The sequence below is a fragment of the Xiphophorus couchianus genome, chromosome 13, assembly GCF_001444195.1.
Source record: "Xiphophorus couchianus chromosome 13, X_couchianus-1.0, whole genome shotgun sequence".
Lineage (NCBI taxonomy): Eukaryota > Metazoa > Chordata > Actinopteri > Cyprinodontiformes > Poeciliidae > Xiphophorus > Xiphophorus couchianus.
In genome coordinates this window covers 27,294,245-27,307,004 of record NC_040240.1, presented here as the reverse complement: position 1 = coordinate 27,307,004, position 12,760 = coordinate 27,294,245, and the positions used below count along the sequence as shown (strand labels likewise).

The 12,760-nt window shown below is 40.8% G+C and overlaps 1 protein-coding gene across 3 annotated transcripts; it reads right to left on the bottom strand.

Annotated features, from left to right (window-relative positions):
• Window positions 1-1,920: 1,920 nt before the first annotated feature.
• Window positions 1,921-11,903, bottom strand: ppp1r10 (protein phosphatase 1, regulatory subunit 10). 3 transcript variants are annotated; one of them, XM_028036294.1, is made up of 20 exons: window positions 11,786-11,903; window positions 11,341-11,626; window positions 10,183-10,251; window positions 7,814-7,922; window positions 7,630-7,716; window positions 7,267-7,402; window positions 7,126-7,177; window positions 6,962-7,051; window positions 6,756-6,884; window positions 6,556-6,661; window positions 6,344-6,447; window positions 6,118-6,248; window positions 5,317-5,476; window positions 4,937-5,080; window positions 4,521-4,767; window positions 4,353-4,428; window positions 4,061-4,267; window positions 3,772-3,895; window positions 3,342-3,701; window positions 1,921-3,202 (listed from the first exon to the last, which is right to left on the bottom strand). In XM_028036294.1, the coding sequence occupies exons 4-20, from the start codon at window positions 7,918-7,920 to the stop codon at window positions 3,045-3,047; spliced, it is 2,418 nt and encodes an 805-aa protein (XP_027892095.1). In that variant the 5' UTR covers window positions 7,921-7,922; window positions 10,183-10,251; window positions 11,341-11,626; window positions 11,786-11,903; the 3' UTR covers window positions 1,921-3,044. The 3 variants fall into 3 exon arrangements, with proteins under 3 accessions (XP_027892095.1, XP_027892094.1, XP_027892093.1); XM_028036293.1 differs by having other exon boundaries at window positions 10,183-11,626; XM_028036292.1 differs by lacking the exon at window positions 10,183-10,251.
• Between the last annotated feature and the right edge of the window lie 857 nt (window positions 11,904-12,760).

Below are 12,760 nucleotides of genomic sequence, written 5' to 3'. Positions count from 1 at the left end.
TCTCACTATCTGAAGTTAAATCAGACTAAACTTTTCCTGATTTAGGTTGGTTACAATTACCAAAATTATCTCTGTAATAGCCAGAAAACTTAGTGAGAACATTTCTTAGAGCTATTTTGTAAAGTTCTTTGACAGTATTATTATAGTATTTATATTCTATTTTTTTATTCAGTCTAGAATATCAAGACTGAATAGAATTCATGTGTGTATGATCTATTATTGTGGCAGAATATGAAGGAGTTTGACTGGGTCTGGTGATTTTTGGATACATGCCACTACTGTACTTCTTTTTTTTTTTACTTAGCAATCAATATTACAGTCTCCACAGAAACAATCTTGTGAAAACATTTGGAATATATAGTTTCCATGCACTGTTTCAATCTGTTCACAATAAATTCTGGAGTCTTATATACTTTATTGCCAAAAGTATTTGCTTACCCATCCAAATTATTGGAATCAGGTGTTCCAATCACTTTCATGGCCACAAATGTATGAAATGAAGCACCTAGGTATGCAGACAGTTTTTACAAACATTTGTGAAAGAATGGGTCGCTCTGAGGAGCTTGGTGAATTCCAGTGTGGAACTGTGATAGGATGCCACCTGTGCAACAAATCCACTTGTGAAATTTCCTCACTCCTAAATATTCCACAGTCAACTGTCAGCAGTATTATAATAAAATGGAAGTGTTTGGGAAAGTCAGCAACTCAGCAATGAGCCATGTAAACAGACGGAGCGGGGTCAGTGGACACTGAAGCGCATAGTGCAAAGAGGTCACCAACTTTCTGCAGTCAATCACTACAGACCTCCAAACGTCATATGGCCTTCAGATTAGCTCAAGAACAGTGTGCAGAGCTCTTCGTGGAATGGGTTTCCTTGGTGACCAGCTGCATCCAAGCCATACATTACCAAGTGCAATGCAAAGCATTGGATGCAGTGGTATAAAGTGGACTCTAGAACTGTGGAGGCGTGTTCTCTGTAATGACGAATCGCGCTTCTCCATCTGGCAACCTGATGGATGAGTCTGGATTTGGCGGTTGCCAGGAGAACAGTACTTGTCTGACTGCATTATGCCAAGTGTAAAGTTTGGTGGAGGGGGGATTATGGTGTGGGGTTGTTTTTCAGGAGCTGGACTTGGCCCCTTAGTTCCAGTGAAAGGAACTCTGAATACTTCAACATACCAAGACATTTTAGATAATTCATTGCTCCCAAATTTGTGGGAACAGTTTGGAGCTGACCCCTTTCTCTTCCAACATGACTGAGCACCAGAGCACAAAGCAAGGTCCATAAAGACATGAATGGCAGAGTCTGGGGTCAATGAACTTGACTGGCCTGCACAGTCCTGGCCTCAACCTGATAGAACACCTTTGGGATGAATTAGAGCAGAGACTGAGAGCCAGGCCTTCTTGTCCAACATCACTATGTGACCTCACAAATCCACTTCTGGAAGAATGGTCAAATATCCCCATAAACACTCCTAAACCTTGTGGACAGACGTCCCTGAAGAGTTGAAGCTGTTCTAGCTGCGAAGGGTGGATCAACATGACATTGAACCCTCTGGATTAGTAATGGGATGTCAGTTAAACTCATGTGAGGCAAGGCAGGTGAGCGAATACTTTTGGCAATATAAGGTATGTTAAAAGGTAATTAGACATTTCTTTTCAATGAAACTCTTTCAAATAACTGATTGATTGGAGCTATTGTAAACTTAAAAGTACAAGTTATATTTAGAGCCTCTAGTTCCATATCTTGAGCATTATATTCTGTGGAATAGTGACCACTGGTCACACTAACCAATTTAACCCGACGAGGCTTCTAAATTAATAAGTGTTTCAGCATTTATAAATTAAATATGGTATGTTTTACCTTTGTAAAAGTTAAAACCCATAAATACAGACAAAAAGATGGCGGACAACAACATGTTTCTAGTTTTAACAGTCTATAATCTGAGGTTAAATGTAAAAAAAAATCATTGGTCAGAGTCGGATATTACTTAATTTCACATTTCAAGTCTGCAAAATAACTGAAAAAGAACACACACACACATATATATATATACTGTATATAGGTGTTTGTGTGTGTGTTCTGTATTCATACAGATCTTTTTGTTCTAACAATAGAAATGAAGACATTTCACACAGGTTCGAAGGCCAAGACTGTATCAAAAAATAGAACAAAAAAGTTTGGAGGGAGCAACGTTTAACATTACATTCTCAAAGTCCCACAAGAGACAAAAAAAAAATCATTGTTTTCACAGAAAACACTTGTTATACGTGACCCACGAATGGATACATCATCTCTAACACTGACAACACAAACCCTTTCTGGGTTCACATGAGAGTACACAAGTTACAGGCAGTAGCTCAACAATAATGACCACAGTTATGCCAAGATTGTCACTTTAGACCCACAAATACAGGCGAGTCCATTATGCATGCAGAAAATGTCCATGTAGCACACTGCTCAGCTTTTTTAGCATCTGCTAGCATTTCGTATTAGTGACAAAAAAATAAAAATTGAAAAAAGTTGGACCTGCGTTGTTGGATTAGAAAAAAATGTATAGCTGCTCAGCTAAACCCAGTACAGTCTGACTGTGTTCTGTTTCACTAACCTTCAACAGTGAACATCCTTGGTCCAAACTACACTGGGGATGGTATTAACTGAAAGAATCTTACAGCAGCATAATATTTGGCACAAACTCCAAAGCCAAATTAAGAGGGATGTTTTGTTCTAAAAAAATTCTGAAAAAATATTTTGGTCAATGATATTCACGGCATGAAACACAGAGGAGAGCGATTCTATAAATAGCTGCAGCAACTCAAATATAGTGGTCAGGTCTTGTCTCAGTCTCACAGATCAAGAAAAACAATAAAACAAAATCACAACAAATACACTCGCGTCCCATCTCTGATCATGTTTCACAAATTCTGTTTGCTGTAGTCTCTCAAAGAGTCTGTCTGCAAAAGCAGATCTCATTGATTCATCAGCATAACTGCAGTCAGTCTGCCACTGTGGTTGTAGAAGACATGGGAAGCGACAGTGTCCCCTAGTGGCCATGCTGTGGGTGCTGGTTGTGTTGGTTAGGAGGGTAGTTGGGTGGTAGAGGTGGGCCGTTCACACCAGGGTGGTAGAAAGCACAGTTGCTTTCATATCTGCAACTTCCCTTCATCATGAAGTGACGACATACCGGCCTTTTGGACATATCTGTGACAAGGAAAGACGGTTACATAGTGACATAAGCTGGTTAAACAATTCTGGATGGTTTAAAACTCTTCAGTTCAATCTGTATGTTGAATAAGAAAATGTAATATCATCTCAGAATCTGTGATTTTAGCTCACGTACCATTCATGTTGTTGTGTCCTCCTCTGGGCCCTCCACGGCCCCTGCCTCTGAAACCCAGATCTCCACCACGACCCCGACCTCCTCGGTGGAAATGTCCTCCTCTGTGTGGGCCTCCTCTCATGGAGTCCTCTCCCCAATAGTTCCCGTTCTCTCCTCTGCCCTGTCCAGGCCGGGGCCCCATCATGCGAGGGCCTCCAGGGTTGTTGAAGGGCGGCCCATGGTTGTGAGGTGGAGGGGGATGGTTGAAACGAGGACCCCCAGGTGAGCTGTTGGGTGGGTAACCACCATTCATGGGCCCCTGCATGTGCATGTTGGTCATGTTGTTCATGCCTGGGCCGTGTCCCAGCAGCCCCAGGTTGACTGAGCAGAAAGAAGACATTAGTGTGTGTTCTGGAGGAAAGGTGCAGGATGGATCAGGACATGTGTTTACCTGGAGGTGGTCCTCCCTGTGTTTGAATCTGGCTCTGCTGCAGGGAACCCAGCAGCTGCTTGATCTTATCGGAGAAGTCTGGCTGCTTTATCAGCTCTTCAGTAGACTGACCACCAGAAGCTCCCTGATGACACAAAACAGGTATTAGCTTAGCTGAACAAGGTCTGTCTGCGTGTGTGTGTGTGTGTGGGTGTGTGTGTGTGTGTGTGTGTGTGTGTGTGTGTATTCTTTGAGGGCACTAGAAACCGTGCTTAAAAAGGAGTATCTGTTGTTCAGATCCCATCAGTACCATGATGGATGAGAGCAGCTCCTGCACGTTGACCACCGGAGCTGTAGGGGTGCTAGTGGTGCTGGAGGCCTGGGGGCTGCGGGCGCTGCTGCTCAGGTTGACCATGAGGTTGGCCAGGACCGGCGGCAGCTTGGAGCTCTCACTCTGGGCCTGCTGGGAGGCGGCGTCTGCAGGCTCACCATAGTCCTCATCCATCATAGATGAATCCTGTAATGAACAACACACACACAGCTTAGTAGACAGCATAAGACATCACAGTAGTGACTGAGTGCTTGTGGGTCTGTGTACTAACTTCGTCCAAAGGAATGAGACAGGGGGGCATGGGTTCATACGGCTCTGGGTCTGGCTCATGAGGGCTGTCAGGTACACTGAGGAACACAACAGGTTAGGATGAAAACATTCAAAACTGCTTTCAGTGTTACAAGCATAGTACAGACTTCTGTTTAATATGCACACTTACCTCTCTTTACTGAGGAAGATTTCCTGTAGGATGCCCATCTCACGCTCTCTCTGGGTATGTTTCTCTGTGCTGTTGGCTCCAGGGGTCACCAAGCTGCCCGCCAGCGTCAGGGGCCTGGGTTGTGTCCAGGGGACCCTTTCTTCCATGGTGTCATGTGAAAGCCGACGAGCCATCTCAAACGTTTGCCTGTCCATCATTAGCTCCCGCTTGGCAGCCTCACCAAAATCTTTGATCTTGTTGACATTGACTGTAAATTAAATTTAAATAAACTATTTAAAGGTACTAGAAGGGACAACAAATTCCTTCTTTTGCACGATATTTTATACAAAGCATATGTTGTGGTTTTTGTTGCAGATTTACTTTGTGACTCTGATCAGTTTCCTCAGGAAAAAGCATGTCTATTAGTTCACACATACCTCTCTCTGTCTCATCCAAATCAAAATAAAAGTAGTGCTTGAGCTGCTCTTCCTCGGCCCAGTGGACGGTTTTTTTCTTTTTGCCTTTCTTGGTCAGGCTCTCCTCGTCTGCACGCGGTTCTGCCAAGGCGTTGGGCTTCTCAGCTGAAGCACACAGGAACAGACATTGGTTTACTGTGCATAGTCATACTTATCTGTCAGTAGCATTTAGCGGGTTAGCCAGATGGACCATCTAGTCCTCCAGATACAATGTGTTTCACTAACAGGTTAGGTTCAGACTGCAACACACTACTTAGGTTTGTGACAATAATTGTTTCAGATTAAAAAGTAGATTCTTGTACAATGTCGGTGAGATGTAGGACAGATTTTTTGGACCGTACTGTTGTCAGCTGTGTCTGGATCCTCAGCAGGAATTGGGGTCAAAGGCTGCTCTGGCTCCTGGTTTTCATCAGCAGCAATCGAGGAAGCAGAGGTTTCTGGGGATGCAGGTCTAGCTGAAGATGGAGAATAGCCAGCTGGTTTGCTGTCAAATGGGTTTGTCTGAGGACAGAAAAGAAAAGAACAGCTGGTTAGAAGAAGAACTGCAGTTTTATAGTTTAAAACATTCAAGTTGAGTCCACATAATGAGCTGGGGGGACTAGCTCTTGCTGTGGGAGACACCCTGAGATACTGCTATGACTACATTACAAATCTGTGCAAATCTTTGTTGATATTCTGCTAATTTCACAATTCTGGTGCTTCCATTAAATAAACAACAACTACAATCACACTTGAACGAGCTTGTTCATGTGATAAGTCTTTCAAAAGCAAAATTGCCGTGAAAAAAGAAGTTAGATGAAACCAATCCACCAGACTGAAACCTTTTGTCATCTGTCTTTGATAGAAAGAGAAAGACAGGAGAAAAATAATCTATCATGCAAAGGGAAATTATTGAACTTGTTTCAACTTATCGTGCAATTTATTGGGTTATTGTTCATTGCGACAGGCATAGTAACACCAGTAGTGTGGAATCCGTAGCACAGAGTAGCATCAGCAGTATAGCATAGCATCAGTAGTGCAGGATTAGACGTATAGTATCACTACACTAATGATGCTATAGTATATTGTGCTATGCTAATGATGCTACACTATTAATGCATCACTAAACAAATGATAGTGTACTGATGCTACACTATCAGTACCTTGGTTGATGTTGGTGAGACAGCTTTGGTGTTAGCAGGAGTAGAAGCACCAGGCGGTTTCTTCTTTTTGATCTTAATCTCAGGCACTGGGGCCGAGTTCAGGGCGTCCACAAAGTCTGTAGCTTCCATTGCTGCAATGAGGGGGAAAAACAACAGCTCATATCAACACTGTTATTCCATTAACTAGAAACACAAAGCTGCTTTGTTTTTCTGTGATTAAGCTTACGTAGAGCTGGAATTATCTTCATTTTGATCTCTTTGGTTGCGTTTGGAGGCTGATTGAGAGGTTTGTATTTTTTCTCAAGAGGTGGAGCGTCTGAAGGACCAGAACTATTGGTAAAAAACATTTAGTGTTCAATTTGGCAGACTGAACTAGATTCATTTTCACATCACATGGTGGCACTGTTTTTAAAGATAAAGCTAAAAAACTGGCCTTACCTCGGCCTCTTGAGCAACGGGGCCTTTATGATGTATTTCTCGCCCAGCTGTGGTGCAGAGGACATCTTTTTAGGAGGAGTTGGGTTGGAAGCCTCCATCTCCAGACCTATCCAGTACAGACATATAATCATTACACATACACAAATACACAGTATATGCTGTATAACCCACAGGATCATTGTTGCTAAAGTCAAGCATACCTATGGAGCGAATCTTTGTATGGCTGGGTGCATGAGCTTTGGATTTCTCCTTCTTCCTCCCCTCATCTCCACTCTTTTCCTTCACATCCCTCACTGGCATCTTGCTCTCTTCCTTCTTCTTTTTTTTATCTTAAAGGAAAACAACAGTTTGTTAAAATGGTAGACTTTACAGTCTGTAAAAGAGTGAAAGATAAGTAAGTCTGTACCAGCAGGGGAACTGCCACTGCTCGAGACACTCTGAGAACGAATTGTTGCCATCCAACCGTCCACCAAAACAGCTGCCAACTTTCTCAATTCTAAAAATAAAGAGTCCATGTTAGCACTGCAACACAAACCAGCTTTTATTTAACTTAAAGTGAAGTAAACTGACCTTCTGTTTCTGCACTTTTGCTCAGCTGTTTCACAAGTTTTGCTGTGTTGTTCTGGGAAAACAATGAAAGTCAACAGGATTACTAAAAGTAGCTGGACATGTGACTACATGTGTACTCCGTCGGAAAAATAAAGACATTACCTGTTTGAGATGGTCTACTTTAAGAGGAAGCTTCTGCAGTGTGAGCAGGATGAGTTGAAGCAGAGGGCTGTTGTTGGTGGTTTTTGAGTAGGTAAGCCAGGAATTGAGCAGCCTGTAGCCACCAACTCTGATGAACCTGTAAGAAGGAACTGTTGATTTAATGAAGACTACAACAGAGTCAATCTCAGCTGTGGTTTACATCAGGATCCATTTTTACTAGCACATTTATACACCAACAGCCAACTGAACACATTTAGATCATTTGAGTGTAAGGAAACCTAGCTGTAGCTCAGGGACTAGGAGTTAAATGGAACACTATACAACGGATTAATAATGGCAAGATATGGCATGTAGAAGTCCCACCTGTTAAGAATATCATGAGATTTCGTCTGCAGCAGCACATTGAGGTACATACACCTACTGACCATCTTAGTAGAGGCTTTCATCAAGCTGCAAGGAAAAGAAAAGTAAGCAAAACTATGTTGGTACATTTATTAACAATGGAGGAGCAGGGGGCAAAGAGGTTCATCAGACTTGAACTTCTCACCTAAACACCTTCGGGACTCCCTCCAGACTGCGCAGCTCACCATCCTTTCCCAGCAGGGCTTCAACGCCTTTCAGAATCTCCCTGGGGTCAACTGGTCCCTTCGCCATGTCTGAAACACACACCGCTCTATGAATACACACACTAACAAGTCAAAAGCAGTAAATATTACATTTTTCACACACACATGGTTCTGGGCTCCATTGTCTGCCTGCCAAACAAAATCAAAGCTAAAACACAGACTGTTGGCTAAGAATAGCAAAATGCTTTGTGCTCTTCCACCACAAGGACTTCAAGACAACTTCAACTAAAGTGAATTTGGACCAACAAGGTTAGAATGACATCTCTGCATCAATTAGAATGCAGAGCCTCTACAGGAGTACAAGCAACTGGTACTCCTGTAAAACGCTGTCTGACTACACTAACTTGTCTGCATTGGTTCAAAGGTCAGACAATAACAGCAACATTAGTGGAGAAGTGCCCTACATCTTTCAGAACACTGAACATCTTAACTCATCATTTCTCTGGTTTAACAGGTTCCACAAGTTGAGACATCCACATACACAGATCTTATATTCCAGAAACTTACACTACTGCTCTGACAAGCACTGGTAGTTTTGCCTCATACTCAAGGCATGTAGCATTGTTCCCTGCACTCAATTGAAATCAGTCCAACAGGAATATGAGTTCCAAGTACTGCACAATCTCTCCTCCCACAAATTTGCTCACAAGAATAAATATAATCCCATACAGTGTATATTGTGTGTGTGTGAGACAACATATTTATTCCAGTTTAGGTTAAAAGTACAAAGTGAGAGACAGTGTTTATAAAATTGATCCATGAAGCACATCCAACAAAAATACATTTTATTGATTTTTTTTTTATTATTTCGGTTGAAGAAACAAAACTCTATTTTCACTCTATGTTACACAAAAACAAAAATTTGGACACACCTTCCAACTTATTTTCATAAATAAGTTAATTTTTCTTGGCTTTACACTATCTGCCCTCTAATTAACATTTTCTAAGCCCGAGGCTGAAATAAAACATCTTTCTCTGTTGACTACTGGTCTGACAGATACTCAGACCTGCAGGGAGCAGGACGGGTCATCAGTCCAACAGGAAAAGATTCTGATCACAAGAGAAACGGCACTGAGTTACAATATTTTGATTTGCTAGTATAAATTCTAAAGTAGTCAGAAAATGTAGAAATCTTTAACTTACACCCTTCACTGTGTGATCAGGGGAATGTTTCATTAATACGACACAACAGTGCCTTAACAGTTAAATGTGTTAGAAATAGAGGAAAGGGTATTTGTCACTATCATCAGATAAGGCCCAAACTATTCTTACCCCAGGCAGATTTCATTTTGCAGTTTGTTTCTTCTAGTCTGAAATAATAGTAACTTTTTGGAGTGGCCCAGTCAGTCCTGGCTTGAATCCTACTGACAATCTGTGACAGGAGTTTAGTATTACGGTGACGACCAGGAGGCTTACCAGCCTCAGAGACCTGGAACTCTTAAGGTGTAAGTCATAACAATAGTATAAAAAATGCAAAAAGCAGGTTAGCAATTTGTAAGAGGGTGATTGCTATGACGTCAAAAAATGTTTTCCATTGACTGATGTTACAAATATTTCTTTTAAATTTACAAGAAATGCAAATTATTTTTATGGAAAATTTATACTCATTTTACATTTTTTCCTTCACCTTTTCAGCAATACCCATCTCATTTCCTACAAGAAACAAACTTCTTGGGTGAATAAAAATAATTCAAAATCTAAATTTGCCAGGGATATGAGTAGTTTTGGACACAAATGTACATTGTTACTTTTAGATTTTCTTTACCATTATTATATGTCGCCTTTAAAAAAAGAAACACAGAAAGTAGCTATGTTTGACTTATACTGTCACATTACGTGGCAAAGGCCTAAATGGCACAAGGGAACGGTTGTATAACAAGTTTATGAATACATGAATACATTTTCCATTATTTGACTTTGTTAAATCATTTTAAAGTCATTATGTAGGTGATGCTTTAAAACAGGGGTGCCTAAAGTCGGTCCTGGAGGACCGGCATCCTGCATGTTTTAGTTCACTCCCTGGTTTAACGCACCTGGATCCAATGATGGCTTGGCCTAAGAAAAACATTGACATGCTGAGAAGGTTTATACTACCACCAGGGAGAGAACTAAAACATACAGGATGCCGGCCCTTGAGGACTGACTTTGGGCACCCCTGCTTTAAAAGCATGCATTTATCTCTGATTATTAATAATCAAACTATTTTTGTGCCAGTGTCTATTCAAGTGCAGAAGCCGTAGTCCTGCAGGAAACAAGTTGAAATGATAATGTCAGATTCATCAGATCTTACCCGTGTAACAGTTGTAGTAGAAGTTTTATATTGTCTCACACCTCCACAACACTGCAAATACCTGACACCCTGTAAATGTCACAATAGTTATACAAATGCATAGTCATTAAAATAGAAAACATGACCCTAATTTAGGTGGGGGAAATGTTATGGGTCACATAATGGTGTTACTGCACATATTCAAATCATCTGAGTGGATTTAGTGAGCAAGACTGCCACAGAATGTTTGCTAAAAAATCAAGCTACCAAGGAAGAAAATGATTTTTTTCTTGAGCACAATAACTACACTAAGCGAATCCTATTTCACAAGCACCCTATCCTTTGAAAGGTTGTGCTGATTTGTCCCAGCAGAGGCAGCCTACAAGCCTGCATCACCACTTCTCAACTAAGGGGAGGGAACTGCAGTCTGACTTCAGCTAAGTCCCACCCCCACTTAACCACTTCCTAGGTACACCAGTCCCTCATACAAACAATGGGTGTTGCAAACACCGTGATGGCCGATATCAGACATATACACCAGCGTGACCAACGAACTAGATCGCAGACAGTCTATGCTCGTTCCGAAAACATTAGAAAAAAACATCAAAAATCTTCATCCGGAAAGTTAGCGCCGAGTTGTCCGAGGACGGAAAGCAAATAAAGGCCAATCCACAATGTTTGTGCTTCGATGTACGGCTGGGCCACCATCCTGCAATCTTTATCCACAGATTGCCGTCTACACCACGCTCAGTGTCCATGTCCTATATTTATCGACAAAATGGGCTTCATATTGTGTCCCTACCGCAATCTTTATGTGCAGATTGCGGTAGATTTGCGATCCTTGAAAGAACCTCTATGAAACGCATTTTTCCACATAAAATTTCCGAAATATGTATTTCCTTTCTATCCTTAGGGCAATCTTTATAAACAGATTGCTTATGAAAATACTACCATTATCCTGTTTAAACTTTTTATTTTAACAATTTGTCCATCCTGTCTCACACACAAAGGAACGGGGCAATGCGCGCCCGTCCTCTTTAGCGTGTGAGCTCATACTAGAATATATTTGCCCAGAGCCAAACTATTGTACGAGCTCTGTTAGCTCGCTACCGATAGCTAGCCGTAACCTACAACAATTTCATTGGAGTAATGTCGATTTAACTTCAAAAATGAACTTACTATTGATACTATAGATCCTCAGCGTCTCGGCTATATTATGATGTACTTTTTCAAGCACTTATAGCTCATAATGCATTTATATGTCGTCAACCTTCATGGTTTTAATTATCATCAGAAAGACTTCTTATGGACTGGGCTGTGCTAGCTAAACGCTAGCCTTTTCTTCTGGACCAACTGGAGGCAAAAATAGTAATCAAATGTCCATTACTTGAAGGGAAAAAAATGAAATTGAGAAGAGCTGTTTGAAGTCCTCGACGGCTCAGTCTTCGGCAAAGCAATTTCAAACCTGCAGAAATACACAAAAACCACAAATTCACATTCAACTGACTGTTAAACACCCCCGTCCTTGATAATATTAAGGGATTTTATTATCCTTAGTAGTATTTTTCGCATTTAAAAACCACTGGTGTCTTATCGCTCCCCAAATTTTACTGTCTTTACTTACCTCTGACCAAATCCGCGAATGAGCTCGGAAAGGAGGGACTTAGCTTTTATACTGCATGACGTTTTTGACGTCATGACCAATAGTTTTGTCCATATAAGCACTAACAAAATGGTGGAAAACCGACCTTGCTTCTTTGCTCAAGGACGTAATGGCGAATCTCAGATGGTAGGGGGAAAAAATCCTCTAAAAGGCTCAAAAGTTAATATTAAAGTTGGTTTCTTTTGAATCACTCGGTACATAATTAAAATACTATGACATTCTGATGATTAAATAAAGGTTGTAGTCATTATTTTATACAGAAATTTTATTTCACATTCTTTTTAAAATGGCGACTGTTTTGGTGGTCACATCTATGTGTATTAGAGGTATAAACGTCGTACGTCAATGAAAGCTGCCATGTTGGGGAGGCATTCATCGTCCGGATTTCCCCTGAGGATTTCAACACAGCACCTAGGTCCTAGGAGATTCCTCCGCAAGATAGTTATGTACAATTGAGAAAATATCACTGATTTTAATGTAATTTATATACAATGTAGAGCATAGCGATTACTAGTCTATTTTTACCCAATATTTTTTCAGTTATCATCAAGTAATCATGCTATATTGAAGCACTTTTTTAACAAGACCTAAACTATATATTTTCTTTAAACTCTACTGTGCTTGTAATATGATACTCTGTTGGTAAAATGAGATGTCATACGCAAATTAAAACAAAAGCTAAGAAAAACTAAACAATTGGGGTCACCTCCTTTTTTTGATTCTACACTTTATTTCAATAGCACGAAGCCTTTTGGCAGACTTTTTATGACCCCAAAGAGCTTCACATTACGTTCAGACCTTTACCCATTTATGCATAGATTATTTCACTTATAATATGGAAAATAATGTCTTGTTATAAGTAAAATAATATGCCAGTGAAGCTAGCTAGTTAGCCTAGGCTGCCTACTTGCTGGTTCCACTAGCAATTTATTTTAA

Bases quoted from the DNA above. Each gene is read 5' to 3' on its own strand.
- ppp1r10 (XM_028036293.1), bottom strand. From the start codon at position 7,920: ATGGCGAAGGGACCAGTTGACCCCAGGGAGATTCTGAAAGGCGTTGAA. The intron at 6,662-6,755 runs GTATGCTTGACT...TGTACTGGATAG, and splicing joins TACAAAGATTCGCTCCATAG to GTCTGGAGATGGAGGCTTCC. The intron at 5,477-6,117 runs GTACTGATAGTG...TTCTGTCCTCAG, and splicing joins TCTCACCAACATCAACCAAG to ACAAACCCATTTGACAGCAA.